Source organism: Drosophila busckii, chromosome 3L (assembly GCF_011750605.1).
Source record: "Drosophila busckii strain San Diego stock center, stock number 13000-0081.31 chromosome 3L, ASM1175060v1, whole genome shotgun sequence".
NCBI classification, from domain to species: domain Eukaryota; kingdom Metazoa; phylum Arthropoda; class Insecta; order Diptera; family Drosophilidae; genus Drosophila; species Drosophila busckii.
The window spans coordinates 10,256,536-10,280,248 of NC_046606.1; the positions used below are offsets into that span (position 1 = coordinate 10,256,536).

Below are 23,713 nucleotides of genomic sequence, written 5' to 3' on the forward strand. Positions count from 1 at the left end.
TGCATAAGCTTGACAATGTAGTTAGCTGCAGAAAATTGCAATCGTTTCACAATAATAAGTGGACTAAATTGAATCTTCACAGTTGTACAAACTTTATTTGACGCTTTGCTTGCTAATACAAATGGCAATTATGGAATCTGATTAGCTGCATTATGCATTTTAATTTGCACAGACTAAGAAACCAGATACAGATACAGCTGCTTTCATTGCAAAAACTTTGACATTGCCAAACTTTTTATTTCACTTGGATTGCGAGATTTACAACAAAGTTTTAGCTTTAGGCCTTTAGGATTATAATTTATACCGTTTAGATTATTTTTGATTATTCTGCAAATTCATGTTGTCAAGCTTATTGATATTTGCATTATTTTTATGACAGGTTAGCTACTTGAAATATTTCAAAAATGTTTAAATTTCGTATAATATAAAATTAAATATATAAATTGCTTAATGCTAAACCGAATATGTCTCACGCATAGCTAGACATTGAAATAATTCTCGTTTTTTTATTTCAATTGTATGCAGGGTATACTCGTAATCACATTTCACATTTGTTTTCATATTTATTTTGTTGATTGTTGCAGATTCACGAGCTTTGTCACCTCATGCGGCGTCCTTGACCATAAACCCGAATATCGCTTGATGTTTTTTTTTTTTTTTTGATATTGTTTACTCGCTGTTTTCTTTTAAAAGCTGTTTCGGGCATTTTGTTAGGGAGTGCAGCTTTTTTCTCTCTCTCTCTCTCTCTCTCTCTCTTGTTTATTTATTATTATTCATTTTTTGTTTGCTAAATTATGGCTTATTATTCACAGTGCGGCATTTGTTGATTTTAATTTGTTAATTAGATAAATAGAAATTATATTTGCGAACGTTTACGCGACTAAGCTTAACCTTGAATATACATAATATATATAATATATTTAATAATTGTTGTTCGCAAGTAAATCAAGTCGCAGGCCAAGCAAACAAAAAAAAAATAAAAGGCGTTAAAATTCTAAATAAATTAAGTAAAGAGCGAGAGCGAGCGACAATAACAAAGTTCGAGTACATTTTAAAAATAAACTTGAGCATATTAAAAATTCCATTGCTGACGGACTCTGAGATTCTGATTTCAATGCAAGCGCTCGATGCAGCCGAAGTAACTTATGCGGGAGAAAGAAAGAGAGAAACAACAACAACAACAATAGCCCCAGACAATAACAAAACAAAAGCAACGCGTCCTTGAAAACGCGCGACAGGCCGCTAAACTCAAACGGCGGCGGCGGCGGCGTTGGCGACGACGCAAATAACTCACAATGCATTGCAGGGGGTGGCAGGGAGCTGGATGAGCTTGGAGTATATTAATAAGAATATATACACATGTGTGTGAGTAACTTTGTTGCTATTCATACAACAATCACAATATGCATTCAAATATTGGCGACATTGTCTAATAAGTAAATAATTCCATGCACTCTCCACTTTTTTGCGTATGTGTGCATTTCTATCATTAATTGTTTAATAATTGCAATTTACATGTGTGTGTGTGTGTGTATTTTAAATACTATGCAAGACAATGAATCGAATTCCAAGTAAATAAAATGTTGAACCTACGAGCTGAACTTGTGAAATTATAAGGTGCCCAGACATCCTCATTAATGGCAGTTATACAACGATATATACATATATGTATGTACAATCAAGGATGACTAAAGCTAGACTTTTAAATGCCCTGTAACTGTTTTGAAAATATATATCTATTAAAATTGAAACCGTCAAAGTTTTTTTACTTAAATTATGTCATAAAGAAAATTAAATTACGACAAATAAATATTAACTAGTGTTAAAAGTTTGCACACTTTAAATCTGCTTGCAGATTATTGACAATATTTAGTCTTATATTAAGGGCAAACAACTCAATTCTTTAGACATTTTAATAAAATGACTTTAAAAGTCAAGATAAAAGATCTTGGCAATACAAACTCTAAAAAATGTCCATTTACAATAATTCCAGATTTAATTAATTAGAATTTTATTAATTTTAATTTTTTATTTTTTACCCAATTTCTTTTTTGTTGTAGTACAACATTAATAAAGTTTTTTAGAAATTAAATAACTCATACATTTGTATATAATAAGTTATTTTTTTTTCAAAATTAACTAATCTATAAATTGTTTTTTTTTTTTATTTATATGGATACGCCTTGTTTAATCATTCATGCAATATATGCAGCTTTCTATATGCATTTCTATATGATTTTATTCACTTTTTAATCTTTACAGGGTATTTTCGCGTCTCACTTTCTCCAGCTCTCAGTGGTAGACACGCATTGCATTTCTTTAATTGATGTTGTTGTGCTTTAATTTGAGATTTGGTTACAGTCTTGTGTGCAAAGTGCAAGCAGCAATTGTAAATCAGAATGCCAAGCGCAAAAGCCCCAAAGAGTTCAAGGACTAACCACTGTGCACAGTGCAGTCAAAGCAGCCAAAGCAGCAAGAAAGTGTAGAACAAGCAAACGTTTGGGAAGCTGAAACTTTTATAGTATTGCCCGCTCTACTTAATTTCAATTCGATGTTATGCTACTGCATTCAATCATAAATCAAATGCAAACACCACCCCACCCCCCACCGCATTTAGCTTATAAAATTTATGTTCCAAATCGCACGTTTTTGATTTGTAAATCGTAAAAATTTAATAACAGAATTTTCAAATAATTATACACAATCAAATGTGCGCACTTTAAATTGACACGTGTGCTTTTCAAATTGATTAATTGTTGTTGTTGTTGTTGCTGTTATTGTTGCTAAGCCAAAACGAGCCTTAACATTTTTAAAGCCCCAAACTATGGCATAAAAAAACAATAATAATACCCGCAACAAGTTTTTCATAAATAGGTATCGAAATAAACAACAAAACAAATAATATTATTAATAAACAATTATTGCTCAAGGTCAGGATGCGAATTTTGAGTTTAGAACAAAGCAAATGTGAAAAAAAAACAAGAATTTTGTTTAAATACGTAATTGCTTAGCAGTTAGAACAAATAACAAATGCTCTTTAAACTAATTACAATAAATTTAAATTAACTTTTAAAAAATTATTAAATAAAATTAAATGTATTTGTGATTTATTTAGTAACTTTAATTACTTTAAATACGTGAATAATTATAAATAAATGTTTTTTTGCTAGAGAAATTGGAAAGTGTATTCAAACTTCGTTGAGGCACCTTTACCTTTATATATATGCATATATCTATATATGCATTTGCCTATAGCTGTGAGCATGAAGAAAATTCAACAACCTGTAAGTGTGAAACACAAACAGCTCTCGAGAAATTTTATTGAGTAATTGAGCAAAGTTTGTCAGGAATCTATTAAGTATATTTCTATACAGTTGATTGACTGGCTTTACCTAGAAACAAAAATAAACATAAAACCCTTAGTGATGTCATTTGTTGATTGGGAATTGCGCACTAATTCAAGAGGACAAGATCACAAGCTAAGCTACAAACTATTATTAAAAATTTTAGAGACTTTCCTCATTGAATCAAAGTTTGGCAGTTGTTTTGTTATTTGATCTTAAGTGCTAGCAGCGATGGGGCTAGGGGCAACAGCAGCAGCAGCAGCAGCAGCCCCAAGGTCAGCAGCACGTCTCGAACGTCTCTCGTGTTCGCTTTTGAATAATTAAGTGTGAAATAAATTAATTTCAGTAGAACTTTTTAGCATGCGTAAAACTCAAAATCAGTTGCTCAGTCAGATTTTAGTAGCATTTAAAAAAAAAATAAAACGATTTAGCATTGGCTAAAGACAAGGTCAACAGAAGAGCAAGAGCTGATCTGTGTGGGTGCGTAAAGTTAAGAAAATTCAAATGAAATTTACATATATTTGCTATTTATTTATTTTAAAAAAAAAAAACAATTAAATAAATGAAATGCATATATATATTTATTTTAACTATTTATAATTAACACTAACCCAGACTTAATTAATAAAAATTAAATAAATCAATAAATATATTTAATTTATTGCTTACTGCCAATAAAGTCTAAGTATATATATAAATATAAAAAATTTAAATAAATAAATAAAATCAATATTATTTATTTTTTTAAATTCTAACTAATCCAATCTTTTTCTTAAATCATAAATAAAATTAAATACACAAAATAGTTTTAATAAAGAAATGCAATAATTTAAAAGCTGCACGCACATTTTCGTTCAAAAAATTAAGATTAATAAATCATTTGTTTAATTTCTAACTACTTATTAATAAAAATTAAATTCAAAATCAATAATTTATTTTAATTTGTTAAATATATAACTATTAAAAGATTTTATTATTTTTATTTTATTTTAAGAAACATTATATTTGAAATTTAGCTTTTAAGGCAAATGCTGGCCCGATCTTGGATCATGGCAGCGAAAGCGCCAAATGAAACTGAAATTAAATGTGGTATGGCAACAAGCGAAAAGGGGAGGTGGGTGGGCGGGCGGACTGGGGCTGTGTGAAAGTTGTGTGTGCGGCACGTGAAAGTGAAATGAAAATGCCACTGACATGGAAACCCACTGACATCAATTGCACTTGGCTGGCTGGAAAAATGTGAGAGCAAAGCAAATTTATATGGCTACAAGTAAATTAGTAATTGAGTTTATATTTATTTACTTAGTGGCTGCTTGTTTGGCATAGCAAATGGCTATGACCTTGGGAAAGGCATCAACACGAAATTGCAGAGAAATTAAATGAAATGCTTTAAAATTAAATGCATTAGCAACTGGTTTTTGGCTAGACTAAACAATAAATTCTATTATATAATTTAAACAGTTTCGACAGCTGCAAACACACAATTGAGCTAAATAAATAAATAATAATTAATTGTCGCAATCAAATAAAATATTGTGCTAACATTTGCAGCAAAATAAACAAACATGCCAAAAATAAAATAAATAAAATAATAATATGCTACTATATGGCAAAGTTATGACGTATGAAGCTTTGAGTCATGCCGCATGCCACACACGCGTGAGCTGCAGTTGCATGCGGCTTAAGCGTGTGAGCGGCAATTGCTGAGCCGGCTAAAAATTCGGGTCAAAACGCATAAAGAAAAACGCCGGCAAAGTCAAAATTCTGAGCACTGAACTAAGAGCAGCGCGCATAAGCAACGAAGAGCGCGCTTAAGCTTTAAGAGAGCGTCGCAGCTTGCGCTCTGCCCTGCCTCGTGGTGAGTTCAACTGTTTGAATTTATTTTAAGAGCAAAAGCTCTCGAACATTTTTGCAAATTAACAGGCATTTAATTTATGTGAATGCGCCCACTGTTGGCAATTCCTTTTGCGTTTCTTTTTATTATTTTGTACCGCTTTGTGCTCGTCAGCAGCAGCGTCGACCTTGACCGTGAAATATAAATTTAGAACCTACAGCGCCGGCTACGACGTAAAAAAAAATGCAAAATTTCTCACTCTCTCTCTCACTCGCTCACATATGCATAATACACTTGCGTATGTGTGTGTGCGTGTTTGTTTGTCTTTTAAGGTTTTTTTTTCTAATTGCAATTGCCTCAGGTAATCTGGCCTGCTATAAAATCTCATCATCTGTTTTCTTATAATAAAATTCGACTGTTTTTCATGTGCGCCAAGCATGTGACTTATATAAATATGTCTGTCTGTCTGTCTTTAATTTATTTGTGATTTGTTATTTTTATCAGCAGCAGCAGCAGCATTTAGACGCCAGACAATTTTCACTGAAATTTGAACTTGTCTCTCTGGCTCTGCAAATTATGCAAATTCCTCTCTAATAATAGCCAAAACAGAATTAAGTCGCAAAATGCATTTATTTCAGCTCTTAATATGCAGCTGAAATATTTTAATACCTATGTCACTAGTATGTGTGCTAAACGAACCATTAAATATAAATTAAAAGGTTAACTACTTTGAAGCTGTCGGTCATATTTAAAAATAAGTTAAATTGTTTCATTCCGTATAAATAAAATATCAAAATAAATATTAAAAATTTAATTATTATTCTTCCTCATTATACTAAACTATAACTAATACCTTCGTTATTACTATTATGAATACTATAAAGATAAATAAGTTATGTCAAAAAGTAACCCAAACTCTAAATAAAATTAAAATCAATAACATATTTTCAATATATTAATAATTTTATACATTCTAGTTTTTAATAAATAAAATAGCCTATTAATAAAAAGAATTTACTAAACAGCGACTAAACTAATCTTTGACATTATTAATAAATTTTAAATTAAATGAAACTTGTCAAAATCACAGACCGTAACGGCTATAAATAAAATTTATAATTAAAGACAATTTTTATAAGTCTAAAATTGATGACTTTTGTTGAATTTCATTGTAAAATTTAAAAGTTATTATTTTTTATTGTAAATTTTCAATAACAATTATTATGAACTTACATATTAAAAGGTTTTCAAAGACTTTTATTAATAAAATTATAAATATTATAAATTTAAATTATATATTATTAATATTATAAATAAAAATTATACATATTATAATATGTAAAATTCATATTATTATAGTTTTTTATAACAATATCCGCTCGATATGTTTTTTTAATAAATTAAATGCGACACTTTAATTCAAATTGAAATTTCAAACTTCCCGCAACGATAGATTATCAGCGTTATCGTTATGCCGCCTCACGACGATGCCAAAAGCGAGCAGCTGAGCTAACGCAACTGGAACTGAAATCGACGTTATGAACTATATAACGAACCATTATAGCAAATCAGCCGGCATTGCAAACACGCACGTGTGTCTTCAGTTGTTTTTGTTTACAGTTTAAAACGTTTGTTGCAAAAATGTTGGAGGACGCATTCAATGAACATTATCTCTGCAATTTCAATGATGCCGAGCAGCCCGAAGGCGACGAGCGACTGTCGCAGCTCTGGGCCAGCCAAGAGCTGTGGACAGTGGCGCAGCTGCAGGAGATAATCGAACGCTGGCAGAGCAAAGAGAACAAACAACAGGCGAAGGCGACAACTGAGCTAATGAATGATTTTTTGCAAATTGTGTTTGCGTTTGTGCAAAACAATTTCACCGGCCCCTTCGATAAGTTGGATGAGTGCACAGAAATGTTGTCGAAACTTAAGCTGGAGCAGGATGCACAGGAGCAACTAAAGGCGAGTGGCGAGGAGCTGAATCCAAATGTTAAGACAGCGCAGCTGCTGCTAATAGCAAAGCAAATGCTGCAGGCGCTGACGACAGAGCAGCCCAAATCGAAGGTGAAATTTATTTTTAATATGCAGGGAAAAGCTTCAAAGTCGCACTAGAAATTGTTTGAAAATTATTCAACTTTTTACTGAGATCGTCACACTCAAGTTGGAGTTGATTTGTTGCCTCAAATGATTTGAGTTCTAATCTTATAGTTTAAATTTTGATTGCATTTAATTCCATTTGGTTTAGGTGCTTAGCTGGTGGCGCTTGCGTCTGATTTGCCTGCAGCAGCATATCCTGGATGATCTGGCGAGCGCTCTTGTACGAAGAATTCAAACTACTCGTAGCTGAGCTGCGTCCACAGCTCACAGATTTCTGCAGCACAAGCAGCTGCAGTCGCTGCTGCTGCTCGAGCTGGCCAATGGTTATTTGCAGTTTCATCGCTCGGATTTGTCGAGTCAAATGTTGGATGAGCTCTGCACGCATTTGCAGGTGGAGCTCAAGGTGGAGGGGCTGCTGGGACTGCGCACAAAGTTTCAACAGAAAGCGCTGCCGCAGCTTTGCTTAAAGGTGCTGCAAGCGGAGCAGTTGGATTTGCCCACGGCGCAGGCAACAAATGGCAATGGAAAGCTGCCACAGCTGCTGCTACATGAGGATGACACCAGACTGGAGCGCATACGCTTCATAGAGCCCAAGGACAATGAAGTAATGACGCTGCCCAGTGTGCTGCAAGCTTTAGTGCTGGCCAAGGTGTAAGTATATTCAAAAATAATAACGCTCCCATATATATTAAACTATAACTGACTATAGCAAACAGCTGAAACGCTCGCAGCCCAAGGATCGCCTGGCGGATGAGCAACTGGAGCCTTATACACAAACGCTGCTCTATCAGCAGCATGGACCGTTGCAAGTGCGTCAATCCGCGCTGCTGCTCAATTGCCAGCAGGAGTCGGGACAACGTCGCACTGTCGAGCGCAGCTGGAAGCAGTGCGAGGAGTGCGTCAAGCTGCTGCAGAATGCAGCAGTTTACAGCCTGAAGACGCGTCTTTCATTTGCCTTTGCCGCCTGCCTGCAGCCCAAGTGGCAGGTGCAGCTGCAGCTTGTGGAGCTGCTGCGTTCCTTGGGCATGACCAAGTCGGCGCTGGATATTTGCTTGAAGATTCATGCCTGGCAGCAGGTTATCGAGTGCTACACGAGTCTGGAGCTGCGTCACAAGGCGGCGGAGATTATAAGACAGGAGATTGAGAAGCAGCCCACAGCTTTGCTTTATTGTTTGCTGGGCGATGCTGTGGATGATCCCAAGTGTTATGAGCAGGCCTGGGAGCATTCCAAGCATACGAGTGGCAAGGCGCAAGCTTATTGGGGCAATTACTACTACAGACGCGCCGAGTACGCCGAGGCCATTGGTCACTATGAGATATCGCTGGAGATTAATTCGCTGCAGGAGTCGATTTTGCTGCGTTGCGGCTTCAGTGCCATTCAGCTGGAGCGTTGGGACACTGCTGTCAAATCCTATTTGGCTTACACGCATCTCGAGCCCAATGGCTTTGAATCGTGGAACAATCTGGGCAAGGCTTTGATCAAGCTTGGCGACAAGCCACGTGCGCATCGCTTGCTGGGTGAATCACTGAAGTGCAACTACAACAACTGGAAGGTGTGGGAGAACTATATGCTCGTCTCGGTGGACACCACGCACTGGGAGGATGCCATGCGCGCTTATACGCGCCTCGGTGAGCTCAAGCAGCATTTTCTGGACGAGGAAGTGTTGACGCGCATTGTTTACGGCATTGCCCGCCAGCTGCAGTCGGATTGCTCCTCTGAAGCGCAGTCCAAGTCCTTGCAGCGTCGCTTGAATCAGCTCATGGCTGCGCAGTGTGTGCGTCATGGCAATGAGCCCATGGTATGGGAATTGGCTGCCTTGGTGGCTGTCACGCCGCTGAAAAAAGCCGAGCGCCTAGTCAAATCCTATCGCGCCTACACGAGCAAGCAGCTCGGCTGGGAGACAAAGTCCGCGCATGCCAAGAAGGCGTTAAGCCTATGCCTGGAGCTCTCCGAGCTTTCGCAGGCGGCCATTAAAGAACACTCCAGCGATGAAAGCGAAGTTATGATCACTTCGGGACTCAACTCCAGCCGCTTAGCTGTTACCTCCTGCTTGGGCGCACTCAAACGTGCCAGTCTCGTCGAGGTGCCCGCGGAGCAGCAACAGCAAATGCAGCTGCTGGAGCAGCAGCTAACCCAACTCACCAACATTGTGCAGCAGCGCATGCAACGTCCCTAAGTAAATAAACTTAAGTTGTTCCAAACAGCAAAAAAAACATTTTGTAAACAATTATTTAAAAAATATATAATATAAATTCTATACTTCTATCATATTCCCCATATAATTAATAAATTGTAATGGCTTTTTACGATTTAAAACTACAAACTGTTGAAGTATTGAAAATTAAAAGCTAAACGATTTGCCATAAATCTTTAGAATGCACAAAAGTTGGGAAATTTTAGGCAACGATCGAGAATTATATTGCTGAATTTTTTTTATGAATTTTTTTGAATTTTATGCAACGATCGAGAATTATATTGTTGAATTTTAAGCAAATTTGTTAAATATTGTGTGCCTTATTTTTTTTTTAGAAAAAATTTAAATGTGGAACATTAAGTAATAGAGAATAGCAGTATCTAGTTTTCCCAACTTTATTATACTCTATACATTTTTTTTATAAAAATGTTTAGGTATATAATAATTATTATAATGGTTTTTGTTAGACAAACAAATGAAAATTAACATGTACAATATGCCAAAAGGTTTGACTGAATAATATTATAAATTTAACAACAAATTTAGTAACAAATTCGTTGAAAATTGTGCTCTTCGATCTTTTGCGCAAATTCTTACACATCAAGTTGATAAGCTTACACATCAAGTTTATATATATATATCAACGTGATGGTTTAGAGGATCAGTTACTTGCTGAGGTTGTGAAAGACGAAAGACCGGATTTGGAATCCATGCGCAACACGCCTTACTCAACAACAAAACCAATTTTAAAATAACCCTAAAATTATTGGAAGATGATGTATTTGGCACGATTAGCCTCTGCCGGTGATAATGTACTTGAAGATATTACATTAGTTATGAATTTAGAAAAAACAAAAAAAACAGCAGATGAAATTGAAATAAAGGTAGCTGAAGCAAAAATTACAGGAGTTCAAATTGATTCTGCTCGGGAAGCCTAACGGCCAGCAGCTGAAAGAGCTTCCATCATATACTTTATTCTCAACGATCTGTTTACCGATCTACCAGTTTTCACTTAAAGCATTTGTGGTGGTATTTAATAATGCAATGCTTCAGATCGACTTAAGTCGACAGCCTAATGGAGTCTATAACATACTGCCGTTATATTTACACAACAAGGGCCATTTTGAACAGGACAAATGTGCTTACAAATTTTGGTTAATATGGGGGATTTGATTCCGTTGAGCTAGATTTCCTTACATGCGAATCAAACATCAACTTTTCCTGGCTTAGTCATGTTGCTTGGGGTGGAATTCGAGCTTTAAATAATCAGCAAGCCTTTATGGGTCTGAAGACCCACAAACTTAAAATCATACTACATGCTAAATATGTTTCTTATATTTAGTAATTTAAATGGATATCGAATGGAAAACATAGCAACAAAATCAAAACATGGCAATAAAATCCGCAGATGTGTGCAGATGATGATAGGACCCAAGCACATAAATATTTTAAATTGAAAAACAAAAACTAAAATAAAATGTGCATAAAAATTTGTTAAGTTTCAGCTGATATTTGATTATATAGTATATAATATAATTATCTAATAGCTAAGTTAGCTACATTTATTTAAAACTTCTTTATATACATAAACTAAACTTAAAGCGTATTGAGCTTAGTGGTGATTAGCACGCGCACACTCTGATCGAAGGCGCCGGCAACGGCCAGTCCGAGCTTATCCGGATGCCAGTCGAAGCTGTGCACGGGCTGAGAACTGAGCGTAACGGCACTAACCATTTGCAGCTTGCCCGGAACTCCCTCCTTGTTGCCATCCGCATCGTCAATAACACGACGATCGGGATATTCATATTTCCACAAACGAATGGAGCCAGTGCCGCCGCCTGTAAGGAAAATATCACGATTTTGTGGCACATGGCGCACAGTCCACACTGTGGCCTTGGGTCCATTGATGACGCCATTGCTGCCAACGCTGCGTCCTGCATTGCGCTCTTCGACATGCGAGAATCCCTTGCTGGGATGCTGAGTGCGCATATCATAGACGAGCAGTCCACCCTCAAGTGTAGTAACCGCCAGTTTGTTCATGGGTATGTCCCGACGATCGAACTCCACATCGCATATGCCATTCTTGATGGTTGCCTCCCAGCGCACGCTCAAGCTGCGCAAATCGAACAGCTTGAGATCCCCATTGTCATAGCCAGCGGCAACAATGCGCTCCTCGGAATTGTACGTGTTGCCAAAGGCAACGGCCCAGCAGTCGCGACGCATGTGCGCGCTATTGACGCCATCGCCCATTTGCGCTGGCGGCGCTATATCCACCACTGGCGTTTGTCCCTGACGTATATCCCACACTCTAACGGCGCCATCGCGACTGCCGGTGGCAATCTCAGGTGCACCACACTCCAGCTGCGTGCCACCAATAGCATCAATGCAATTTATGATGCTACTATGCGCCTTAACATTATAAACCGCCAGCTCGGGACGCTCCAGATCACTAAAGCAAGCAAATTGTTTAAAAAAATTGCAGCCAAGCTTGTGTGCTGTACTTACAGCACTTGCAATCTGCCCTCAAAGTCACCAATGGCCATGTGACGATTGCGCATGGAAGCGGCACCGAATGTGCCACATTTGAATGCCGCCTGCTTCTCGATGCACTTGAGCTTCTCCAGCTTCTGCTCGTTCAGTTCGTAGATTTCCATTATGCCATGACTGTTGGGCTTGGAGCCGAGCACTACGAACTTTGCGGACAGCGGTATCCATTTGGTGTCATACACTGTATAATTAACCGCTTCATGCAAATGTTCAATTATTTGTGGCTTGTCCATGTTGTCGGACTAATTTCTAATGCTAAAAGTGTTTACAGCTGCAAGTTTAATTCAAAAATCAACTTGTTTGAAACGTTGCCATGACTGCTGGGATCAGAAATAGGCAGTTAACAAGTTGGCAACGCGTCACTAGAGCTATCGATAGTTTATCGTTGTGAATGGCAAAAAAGCGGCGCAATAAACAAAACTTGAACTGCGTTGATAACGCGTCACTAGTGCTGTTAAGTTATCGATAGTTTATCGTTTGCTTAGTTTTTACGCTGTGAATGGCAAAAAAGCGGCGCAATTCATTGGCAAATGTAAACAAAACTTGAACTGCGCAAAATGTAAGTGATGACTGGTGGGATTCAGTGCTGCCAACTTTTGAATGAAGAAAAAAAGCTATTTCTGGCTGGAAGCAAGCGAATTCTGAGATTAATTCCCTTAGTGAGTGAATAAAGTGCAAAATTTGGAAAAGTGAAGTGAGCCACCATTTTTTTTTTTTTTTTTTTTAGTCATTGTCTTCAAAAAAAATATAAATATAAATATATATAACACTCAAATTTGACAAAAAACATAGTCCGCGACCTTTTTTTTTTTTAGTCAATCAAGGGCAAATTGCAAAAAGCTGCTTTCTTTTTCAAAAAAGCCAGAATTCCCACCTATTCCCGCTATTTTCAAATTTTTCCCGCATACAGGCATTCAAAAAAGCCAGATCTGACGGGAAAAAAAGCGGAGTTGGCAGCCCTGCTGGGATTACACTTCGACCAAGTTGATAACGCGTCACTAGAATGCTGTTAAGCTTATCGATAGTTTATCGTTGATTTGGTATTCACGCTGTGAATGGCAAAAAAGCGGCGCAATTCGTTTGCTGTAAACAAAACTTAAACTGCGCAAAATGTAAGTGAAGTAAAATATTTGCACTTAATTTATTTTTTAATTTTTAAATATTATTCCCAGGAGTAAAGCAGAGTTAATTGCACTGCGCAAAATGTAAGTAAAATATGCACTTAGTTAATTTTATTATTTATAAGTGCTATGCATAGGAAACCCACAGCGGAGCAGGAAGCTGCATTTGTTGCATTCATGACAAGCCATGTGCACATTGCTAAATGCAATGTTAATAAAAAAATATTTAAGGATGCGTGGATTGAGCTTAGCGCGCAGCTCAACTGGCAAGGACCACCATGCAAACCGTTTTATAAATGGCAGCAAGTAAGTTTGCAACCAATTAAAGTGTAACTGTTGCTAGTAACTGCTTTTAGGTATGGAAAGATTGGAAGCAGCGCATCATTGAAAAGGTGGCAAGGAATAGGCGCGTGACTTACAGCAAGCAAAAGCGGCTAACAGGCACAGAAAAAGATTTGGCAGTGCTGCTGCAGCTTATTGATGCTACAGATAGCCAATTTATTGAAGCCGAAAGAGAAGTTAATAGCTACAATTTAAGATTAAGATTGCAAAAAAGTGCGCCCGATACCCAAAAGCCGCTGAAATTTAATGCGCTTTATAAAAGAAACATTGGGGTAAGTGCAAAACATAAGTTTAGCTTGTCAAATATTTAATATTATAATAAAACAGCAACGCACAGCGGATCAGGAAGCTATATTTGTGGCATTTATGACAACGGAGCTGGAGATTGCTCGTAGCAATGTGCATGGCAAGGAATTTGAGGGGCTATGGGTAATGCTCAGCGAGGAGCTCAACTGCTATGGACCACCACGCAGACCGTTTAACCATTGGCAGCTAGTAAGTTGCTTTTATATAAAAGTGTAGACTAAATCATAGTAACTGCTTCTAGGTGTGGCAAGATTGGAAGCAGGAATTAGCTGCAAAGGTGGCTGCAAATAAAGGATTAGCGCGCAGCGAGCAAGAGCAACTAACGAGAGTGGAAGAGGATTTGGCACTGGTGCTGGGAACTTATTGATGCTTCGCAGTGCCGCAATATTTATGGCGAATGGCCTGAGATGAAGTGGAAGGTATAATATTAAAATATAAAGCTTTAGTATTTGAAATAAATATATATATATGAAAATTATAAGCAAACCCAGAGCATCCTGTGGCGATTGATACAGACGATGCTGTTGCCAACAGAAGAAAACAAAAAGCAAAAGACCAAGAGCAAGCGAAAATAAATGATATACATAAATTTCTCAAATTAATTACAATTAATACGGAGGCTGAAAGATCAGATATCAAGGCCATAAAGGGGTTCACCGACTTTCCCCGTATACCTTATTAATTAAAAAAAAAAAATAAAAACAATTAATACAAAAATTGCAGCATAAACCTAAATTCACCAAGAGCAAGCGAAAAAAATGATATACATAAATTTCTCAATTAATTACAATTAATACGGGGCTGAAAGATCAGATATCAAGGCCATAAAGGGGTTCACCGTTTTCAACCGAAAATTACAAAAAAAAAAGAAAATAAAAACAAAAAGCAAAAGAAGCAGCATTTGCCTAGCGATCGAGTTACATTAATACAAAATTGCAGCATAAACATAAATTTCTCAATTACAATTAATACTAAATATTAATACAAAATACTAACGATATTTTAATTCCACACTATCATCGATAGTTTGTGCTACGAGTCACGTTTAATTGTAACGAGTCGTTACGCTCGCTTCGATGCCGTAACAAGCAAAAGGAAAACAGTTGCGGCCAAGTTTTTTTTGCTGCCACAAAATGTTGCGCGCTGGCTATCAATTGTTGAATCACTCGCCACTGGGCGCTGCCAAAACGGGCAGCAATAATTTTGCGTTGGAATTTGTGCGCTGGCGCCGGAAGCCGCGTTGGTTGCCAGTGGCCAAGAGCAAAGTGTTCCGCGTGCCCGAGCGCAAGAAGCAGCCGGAGGAGGAGCGTGCGGAGCTTATGCGTCTGCACAATCATTACAAGTATAAAAATATATAAATATAAAGCTTAGCTTAATTCATTGTTTCAACTAGAACGCAGCTGCGCTCAGTGCGTCAATTTTTGAGAGCGGAAGTAGTGCGACATGAGGAAACGTCCACAGCGGATCACATAGTGCTTACTCCCGAGCAGGAGGAGGCGGAGTATCAGCTTTGCATAGCTGAAAATGCTGCCTGGAATGCCAAAATCGCCAGCGAGCGTGAGTTACGCTTGGCCAAGGAGCGCGAGGAGAAGGTGGCCTATGTACAGGAGCGTTTGGATGCGGGCAAGCTGCGTGAGGAGCTGCGTAGAGAGCGCGCCAGTGAGCACATACGCCATGAAATCGAACAGTCCAAGACATTCATAACGCGCAGCAATTTGGATGAAGCCATTGAAACGGCGCTCGCTAATCCTGTGGATCACAACTTTGCCATTGATATGGCGGGCGCTATGTACAAGGGACGCACTACACAGTCGCTGGGCAGCTCAGCTTAAGCTTTGTTATATTATTAAAGTGGAATTTTCCCATGGAATATTGAAGTTTTTCTTTTCATCGCTGTAACCTTAGCCAGCTGTTCAGCTTCGCTAAGTATGCGTGCGCCACTGTCCACATCGTGCTGTCCCAGCGTAGTTTTGCCACCAGAGCCTTCAATGACCTTCATGTCCTCGCTGATCTCAAACTCTTCGCAAACAAAGTCATCTGGCAAAGGATCCGTTTGGGTGGATACCTGCACCTCCAACAATTTCTATTAGAGAATTGTTGGACCATCTTATGATGCATTCAAGCATTTTAAGTTGACTGTGCCTTAATATTTTAGTTTAGGTGTTTAGTTTAAAGCAAAAACTTATAAACTGCATTTAAGTTTAGTCGCAGAAGTTGTGTTTAATCCAATCTAAATATGAATATATCGAGTTAGTTGCATAGATATTTTGCTGGCTGCAGCTTTAGCAAATTTTCTTTTAATCAAATTAAGTATAGATGCCAATTTAGTTGTTTTACTATTAAAATCAATATTTATCATATGAAACTTTGATGAAACTTTGAGTCAGCGCTGTTAGTTTTGCAACTTTTAGTTTTTTATACACAAACAGCATTTGTTTTTAAAAATATATTTTAGCATTTTCACTGTGCAGCTTACAAGTCTCAATCTAAAACGCTCAATTGTTATTTACAATAATTAAATTAACTAAATTAGTCAAGTGTGTGCTACGTGGCGGCGGCGGCGGCGGCAGTTGCTGTTGTGGCGTATGCTGTAGCAGCTGCCACGCGTTGTTGCAACGCTGCTGCATCCTGCTGCTTGAAAAGATGCACCCAATCGGGTGTAGCCTTCAGCTTCGCCTGAATGGGTCCAAGATTTATCATATTGCCGCTGCGCTGCTCGCGATTGCTGCTGATGGACATGAGCTCTTGCAGAAAACCCGACTCCAGACCCATATCCAAATCGAAGTGCGTGTCGCCCAGCAGCAGCTTAACGCGTCCGGAGCGATAGCGCAGAATTTTGCCAATTTGTCCCTCCTCCAGCTGCTTGAGCACGCTGTGCTTGGAGCTGACTGCAGGCGGCGCTGGACTGCTGGGCTGCTCGGCTGCGCCATTAGCTGCTGCTGCACGTTCCGTTGGCTCCTCATCTGCATCACTAACGCAGGGCAGCACATCGGGCAGTTGCATTATAAACAGCTGCGCTGCTTGAGCCTCTAGGAACGCGGCTATGTTGCGTGGATAGCGTCCATACTGAGCTGGCGGCTCCTCCGGACAGTTCTGCACACTCACATGCATTGCTTGTAGTCGTTGCGCCATGGCCACATCATCGGCTGGCTCATCTTTGATTAGCGTCTTGCTGCTCCAGAGTCCTTCGCTTAGCAGCACCGGCTTCAAGTCCATATCAGTCTTATCCTGCTCCATTTCTATATCACTGACGGGCTCCTCTTCGCTTTCCTCAATCTCGCCGCCTAGCAGCTCCTGCACGCGCAGCTCCTGCACCTTGTCATCCTTGCCCGTACGCTTACGGCTTACGGCCAACTCCTCGCCAGCTCGCGCATAGCTTGAGCCGCCGCCGCCACCAGCAGCACTTGTTGATTTTCTCAGATGCACTGCACCTGCGCCCTCGGAAAAAACTCCCGTTGTTTGTATCAACGTTGAGTTGCCGCCGCCGCCACGCCCACGTGTTGCGCCTGCTGCGCTGCCACGCCCACCGCGTGCACGTCCACCACGTGGCTGCGTAAAGTCCTTGGAAGTCTTTACATTGCTATTGTTTATAAATATTTCAATTAGCTGCTGCCTTGCCACATGTTGCCGTAACTCACGTATTTTTATTTCGCACCGCATTCAAATTTGGAGCAAACACTTTTTTATTGGCAGCTGCTCCACCTCGTCCACCCAGCGTCAGGTCCCTTGCTGGCGTCAGTCGAGTCATTCCATTTGTTGCAGCTGCCACAGGCGCCGCTGCGGCTGCAGCTTTTTTCGCAGGCATTTGCCACTTGACCACGCCACGTGCTTTTTATTTAAATTTAGCGTTTTCTTTGATTGTTTATTTTTTTGCATTTAATTGACTCGCGTTGAAAACAATGTGCATTATGATAAGACTATCGAATGAACTATCGATTGCATGCCATATGACGTTTACTGATAGTATCGTTTTATTTTTCGATATAACTAATCGATAACGAAACTTATATTCAAAATGTAAGTTAATTTAATTTGAAAAAATAAGAATAAATATAAAATAGTTTAACTTTTGTTTAAAACAAAATCAAGTTAACATTCAATTTAATTGTTTTAAAATTTATTTAATTTTATTTTAGCTCTTAGCAACTTTCACTTGAACTTGAGCTGCAAATATTTAAATATTTAGTTAGCTTTGTATACTTGCGTATCGTTTAATGCCATATAAGGAATATTAACACGACCAGCAAACAAAATATTAGAATTGTCTTTGATAAAAAATACAAATGGACGATTGACATAAAATGCTGTTGGGCCTGAATCCGTTTCGTTAACTGTTTCTTCACTAGCTGCAGCAGCTTCAAATATAAAATAATAATTAAATAATAATTGTTAATAATAAATTTGCAACTAACTTTTGGCAGCAATTGTTGCAGCTCCCGCTTCTTCAACTTCAATGAGCGCGCGTTGAAAAACACTTGAGAGAAATAAATTTCCTTTAAAATCGGTCATTTTATTTAATTGTGCATTAGTAAACAATTGCTTAACTCCCAATTGTTTAAGCACTGGTCGCAGCTCTGTTTGCACATCCAGCGCAAATCGTGGCAAATATAGTTTAACTAATTTAGTGGGCCCATTTGGCAGTACTTCGTGCATTTTCAATGTATGCAGCTGTTCAATTATTTCACTTATGCCCAGCATTTCATTTGGCAATATAATCAACATTGAAGCATTTGAATTTGCATAAGGAATTTCTAAACTGCGCGCATTCATTTTCGGAATTTTTCGCATAGCAAATTGTGCGCTTATGCTCATCATAGGCGTTGTAATTGCATAATAATCTCCTATTTCATTTATTGGAAAAAAGTGTTCAGCATATGTATCATTTTTTTTAAACGGCTGCGCCCATAATCCTTTGAAATAGATCGCACTTAGCAGCAGCAATTTGGTGTCAGCTTTTGTTTCATTTAATAGTTTGCTTACTTTAGCTTTAGTCGCTGTACTCGCCCATTTATTTATTATTGTTGTTGTATCTGCATAGCTAAAGTTAACATTTTCCACTGTTTCGTTTGTAATTTCTTTATAGTTGTTTAATATATTCACTTCATTTGCAACATATAGACGATTGGCTTTATAAAAACTTTCATTTGGCAGTGCATCGAAATTTTTACTGCGCTGCCATTTTGTAGCTTCTTCTGTAGCATCCAATTGTAGCACTTTTCTCAACTCTGCTGCGGTTTCATCTGCAGCTCCCATATAAAGTTGCATTAATCCTTGTTCCAGCAGCAAAGGTGATATAAAAATGTTTGCTGTGTTGGATTGTTTCAAAGCTTCCACTGTTAAGGAACTAAGTGCAGGCTCCGAAAATATTGGTACACCCATAAAAAGAATTACAATTAGCGTTATAAAGATTGCCATGTTGAGCTATCAATTCAATATTATATACTGCCAGCTATTTAGACATTTATTTATTACAAAATTAAATCAGTCATGGATATTACGTAAAGCAAGTTATGGTTAATTAAATGAATTTTATGGTCAAACGTATAAGAAAATAATTAACATTGTGGGGTATATACGAAGTGTAAAAGGCAAACGCAATAACAACAATAGTTAAAATTATTATTAATATTGCATACTAAATGTAAGCATAGTAGTTAACTTGTGTAAAAGTTTTTAATATTTAATAGGCAAGAAATATAAGAAAAAAATTATAAGAAATTCGCCAGTTAGCGATCAAGTGATGTAAACAGCTGAAGCTCCAATCTACGCTAAGCATTCGCCTAGCTAAAGAGCGAAGCTCACACATACAACGAAGCTTATCGTGAGCGTCGCTGCCTGCGTCGCTCAAGCAGCGCATGCTTCGGCTATACGAAACGAAAAATTGAGAGCAAGCAAGCAGCAAACATGAAAAGCCCGTTGGCCGAATGTAATCCGCTATCTTATTTTAGTGTTGAGCGTGGGAAAAAGAGCGAGAGGTTACCAAGAGATAACGGAAAGTCGCTTCGACTAAACAACAAGCGTGGCGTGATTTAACTCTGACTAGACTTTTTAATTTTTTTTATTAATATATATAATATATTAATTAATATATTAATGACTAGACTAAACTAAAGCATGGCAAGCAGTATTTTGCCAGTGTTTAACTTTTATACTTTATGTGCATAAATAAATGTAAATTCGGAATTGTTTATTCAACTATTTTTACTAACCCATTATTTATTTTATGACTAAATATTAAATTTAAATTAAGGGCTTACTTATTTTAAATATTATTATCTATTCATTTTATGTACTGAATTCATAAAATCTTAGCTTGCAATTGATATTATTTAAATAAATTGTATAATATTTAATGAAAAAAAAATTTTTAATTCAAAATTAATATGTGGAATTACTTATTAGAGTTTCAAGTGTATTTGCTCTTAGCAGCAGCGATCTGCTGTTCTTTTTTTCTATATACTAACATATGTATTATTATTATGCATATGTGTTGTATGCTTAGTGGTATTATGCAAGTGAGGTCTGTTATTTATTATTAAGCAATTAATTCATACAAAATAACGTTTTGCTATTTATTCAAAAGTCATTAAAAATTAATAAATGTAATAAAGTCGAGCACAAATTTAATAAACCACAATAGCGCATAGAACAATTAACAAGTGTCAATGATTAATTCCCTTAATTGTTGCTTGAAATGCGCGCCAATTATTTAAAATACTCGATTGTGTATGCAAATTATCGATATTTCTATATGAATAAAACAGCAAGACGGACATTGCTAAACTAGTTGCTGCAGCCCTGTCCTTAGCCGCGTCGCTTTATTTGTTTACAATAATTATAATAAGTACTATACGTGTTTTGATTCAAGCTCGTGTCGCTGTGTGTGTGTGTGTGTGTTAGCTGATTGAAGCATAACTGTTTAATGTGTGCACAAGCATTAAGTAATTAAGTTGTCTAAACTTAATGTGACAAATAAATTATAAAACATTTCCCAAGCGACGCGCCACACAATTGCGTGTTGATATATGCATATGTATGTGTGTGAGCCCAATCAGCTGTTCATGTAAGTACGCATGCACTCCCAGCTGCAATATTATTAAATATTACATTAATTATTTATAAATTTGTGTCAAGCAACATGTGATCATTACTAATTGATATTGTTAATGCTATAAACTGCCTTTGATAACAAAGTTTGCAACATAAAAGCCAGCCCAAGATATATAGGGCTCCTTATCTATTGGGTAACTAAACAAATGTCGCATAAGTAGTTCAATAAACTTAAAACTGCAGTATCAGCATTAGTTGAGCGTTAGAAAGCGATGTGTGAAAGGTCATTCATCAAAACTAATTTAATGTAATGCCAATTGTTTCATTAGAAACTAACGTTGATTATACGTAAATTGTTGAAATTGATAAGCGTGGGGGCGCTCAATTTATTTCACAAGTGCGCGCAAAGCTTTTTACGTTCAGTATTACGGTTAAACTCGTTGACGTTAGACGTGTGCGTGTGTGTGTGCGAGACAATGGAGCAACAACCTGTTGAAGCGGCGCTTGCTGCAGTTACGCCCACAAAACGCGATGCCGCCTACATAGAAAAAGCTTTGGCAAGCGCCTTTAATGCGGAAAAGCTGCGCATTGAAAGCTTTCAAAGCGATGTGATATCCCAAAGTGGTGAAAATTTCTGCAGCGTCATCTATCGCATAAAAGTTACATTTCGCAAGGAGCCGCAGGCAGAGCTGCAGGAGCAAAGCTTTATTCTAAAGGATCTGCTGCCCTTAATGGCAGCGCTGGGTTCAAATGAAAAATTAATGTACGAGCAAGTGCTGCCAGCTTTAAATCAAATATTGGCTAAAGCGCACGCAAGTTTGGGCGAACACAAGCTAAGCGCGCAGTAAGTTCTAACTAAAAATACTAAAATATTTAAATTAATTAAATGTAAGTGTTTTTTGCTGAACGTGGCAATGGCAAAGAAGTTTATTTGCTTGAGGATCTAAACGCTTTGGGCTATGCAACGCTCAATCGCTGCAGCGGCCTAACGCTGCCTGAAGCTAAAATATGCGTGCATAAGATTGCGCAATTCCATGCTGCTTCAATGTTGCTGCTGCAGCGTCAGCCCGAGCTGCCTGCGCAGCTTGCGCCCTCGCATTTCATCAATGGCGTCACCGATGACTTCTCCAAGGTTCTGCTCATAGACGGCACTGAGTTTGCTGCGAATATGGTTGCTGGCTTTGAGGGCATGTCGTCTATAGCTGCTAAAATGAAAGCGCAGCTGCCTGTAGTTTATTCCGCTCGCATGCGTGAGACGCTGCAGCCCGAAGCTGCTGCATTCCAGGTCATTGTACATGGAGATTTGTGGGTCAACAATATACTCATCAATGCTGCGCAGCAACAAGCGGTTATTGTAAGTATGCAGCAAAGTACTATGGGTTTAACTAACTTTATTTATATTAAAGGTGGATTTTCAAAATTGTCATCTAGGCAGTCCAGCCATTGATTTGCTCTTGTTCTTCTATACGAGTCTGCAGCTGAATGTGCTGCTAACTGAGCAACAGTCACTGCTAAAAGATTACCATCCAAAGCCTTTGCCACACTTTAACTGCTTGTAGGCTATGCAGGCAACTTGCCTAGCCTAGAGCAATTGCTCAAACGAAATGGAGCGTTGTTTGTTCTATGCCTATTATGCGCTCGTTTGTGAAATGCCCATTTGCTCTGTTTCTCCAGAGGCAGCGAAGGACTTTAATGCGCTCACTTTTATCAATGCAGAGAATATTTTAGCTAAGCGTCATCAGCTGTTTGAGAATGAGCGTGTGTCAGTGTCGCTTAAAGCAATTTTACCAATATTCGAGCAAAAGGGTTTACTAGAGATGCCTTATTAGTATATATACTATATATATAGTGGAGCTTTGAGTAGATTAGTATTGAGCCTCACATGATCAATTTTGCTATTTCTTTATTTGTTTGTTCTACAATTATATTTAAATTATGCTTATATTAAACAAACATTTTATATTACAAAGTATTAAGTAAGCATGTTAATGTATTGTTATATGTAGCTTGTTATTTGTTTATAAACTATTTCGCTGCTTAAGTTACTGCTTGGCAAATGTAGTCAACTAATGTAAATGAAAAACAGCTGTAAGCTCAGCTATGGCAGAGAAATTGAAAGCATATCACAGCTGAATATAGAGCTTGTTAAATTTGGTAAACAATCTGTGTGGAAAAACATTTAAAATATGATAAACATTTGTTTAAACTCGCCTTTGCAATTAAAGAAAGAGAGCAGAGCATAAGAAACTCTCATAGAGCGCACAGCTGCAGCTCTAGTTGCCTCTCTATGCAGTCGCCTCACTTAGGCCGAAGCTAACACATACAAAGAACGAACGCGAGCGTCGCTTGCTAGCGCCAAAGAGGCAAGCTGAACGTGAAGAAAAGAGGAGAGCGCATGCAAACCGAATCGCTCGTTGGTACCAAAAGATAACGAAAGGTGGCGTGATTTAATTTAACCGCATGGTCAAGCTAAGAACGAAACTTACACATACAACGATGCTGCTTGTCGTGTGAGCGTCGCGCTGCCTTAGCGAACAAGCTGCGCTGCTTAGCGTGGAAAAAAACAGCAAAAGCACATGCAGCACCTTATCTCATGTAGGATAACGGTAGATCGCCAAGACTAAACACTAAGACTAAGTTTAAGCTGCCAAGCAGTATTTTGCTGAAGTTATTAATGACAAACACTGTTGTTTAACAATACAATAATAAATAAAAGCAATCACAACGTTTAATAATTTTAATTGTTGTAGCTAACTTGTACATTATTTAATATGCGAAAATGACCAATGCAAAAATATTTAGTTAAATTAAAAATAATTGTATTTAGCTCATTATTTGTTTTAATAAATAATAAAGTAAATTCTCTATATATATGAGCTA

At 37.8% G+C, this 23,713-nt stretch overlaps 7 protein-coding genes across 8 annotated transcripts; 4 read left to right on the forward strand and 3 right to left on the reverse strand.

The window, feature by feature from the left end:
* Positions 1 to 6,760: 6,760 nt before the first annotated feature.
* Positions 6,761 to 9,490, forward strand: LOC108598594 (tetratricopeptide repeat protein 27). Of its 2 annotated transcripts, XM_017985287.2 has the most exons (3): positions 6,761 to 7,239; positions 7,421 to 7,923; positions 7,982 to 9,490. In XM_017985287.2, exons 2-3 carry the CDS (start codon positions 7,634 to 7,636, stop codon positions 9,447 to 9,449), a joined length of 1,758 nt encoding a protein of 585 aa, XP_017840776.2. In that variant the 5' UTR covers positions 6,761 to 7,239; positions 7,421 to 7,633; the 3' UTR covers positions 9,450 to 9,490. The 2 variants fall into 2 exon arrangements, with proteins under 2 accessions (XP_017840776.2, XP_033149429.1); XM_033293538.1 differs by lacking the exon at positions 6,761 to 7,239 and having other exon boundaries at positions 7,407 to 7,923.
* Positions 9,491 to 11,000: 1,510 nt separating this feature from the next.
* LOC108598944 (WD repeat-containing protein 92) lies at positions 11,001 to 12,336 on the reverse strand. The gene is made up of 2 exons (XM_017985714.2): positions 11,973 to 12,336; positions 11,001 to 11,916 (listed from the first exon to the last, which is right to left on the reverse strand). The coding sequence occupies exons 1-2, from the start codon at positions 12,245 to 12,247 to the stop codon at positions 11,064 to 11,066; spliced, it is 1,128 nt and encodes a 375-aa protein (XP_017841203.2). The 5' UTR covers positions 12,248 to 12,336; the 3' UTR covers positions 11,001 to 11,063.
* A 671-nt stretch (positions 12,337 to 13,007) lies between these two features.
* On the forward strand, positions 13,008 to 14,368 carry LOC108599348 (maker775). Its single transcript, XM_017986151.2, has 7 exons — positions 13,008 to 13,126; positions 13,187 to 13,219; positions 13,273 to 13,441; positions 13,492 to 13,749; positions 13,805 to 13,972; positions 14,025 to 14,202; positions 14,266 to 14,368. Coding segments are annotated over exons 1-6 (756 nt in total). The 5' UTR covers positions 13,008 to 13,124; the 3' UTR covers positions 14,151 to 14,202; positions 14,266 to 14,368.
* Positions 14,369 to 14,848: 480 nt separating this feature from the next.
* LOC108599107 (probable 28S ribosomal protein S26, mitochondrial) lies at positions 14,849 to 15,657 on the forward strand. Its single transcript, XM_017985898.2, has 2 exons — positions 14,849 to 15,125; positions 15,177 to 15,657. Exons 1-2 carry the CDS (start codon positions 14,917 to 14,919, stop codon positions 15,613 to 15,615), a joined length of 648 nt encoding a protein of 215 aa, XP_017841387.1. The 5' UTR covers positions 14,849 to 14,916; the 3' UTR covers positions 15,616 to 15,657.
* Positions 15,658 to 16,245: 588 nt separating this feature from the next.
* Positions 16,246 to 17,694, reverse strand: LOC108598997 (DNA-directed RNA polymerase III subunit RPC4). The gene is made up of 2 exons (XM_017985774.2): positions 17,422 to 17,694; positions 16,246 to 17,363 (listed from the first exon to the last, which is right to left on the reverse strand). Exons 1-2 carry the CDS (start codon positions 17,586 to 17,588, stop codon positions 16,328 to 16,330), a joined length of 1,203 nt encoding a protein of 400 aa, XP_017841263.2. The 5' UTR covers positions 17,589 to 17,694; the 3' UTR covers positions 16,246 to 16,327.
* Positions 17,695 to 17,926: 232 nt separating this feature from the next.
* LOC108599030 (serpin B3-like) lies at positions 17,927 to 19,198 on the reverse strand. The gene is made up of 2 exons (XM_017985810.2): positions 18,196 to 19,198; positions 17,927 to 18,138 (listed from the first exon to the last, which is right to left on the reverse strand). Exons 1-2 carry the CDS (start codon positions 19,196 to 19,198, stop codon positions 17,966 to 17,968), a joined length of 1,176 nt encoding a protein of 391 aa, XP_017841299.2. The 3' UTR covers positions 17,927 to 17,965.
* A 2,058-nt stretch (positions 19,199 to 21,256) lies between these two features.
* LOC108599032 lies at positions 21,257 to 22,739 on the forward strand. Its single transcript, XM_033293876.1, is given in 3 exon segments — positions 21,257 to 21,694; positions 21,742 to 22,187; positions 22,240 to 22,739. Coding segments are annotated over 3 exon segments (1,254 nt in total). The 5' UTR covers positions 21,257 to 21,309; the 3' UTR covers positions 22,663 to 22,739.
* The last annotated feature ends 974 nt before the right edge of the window (positions 22,740 to 23,713 follow it).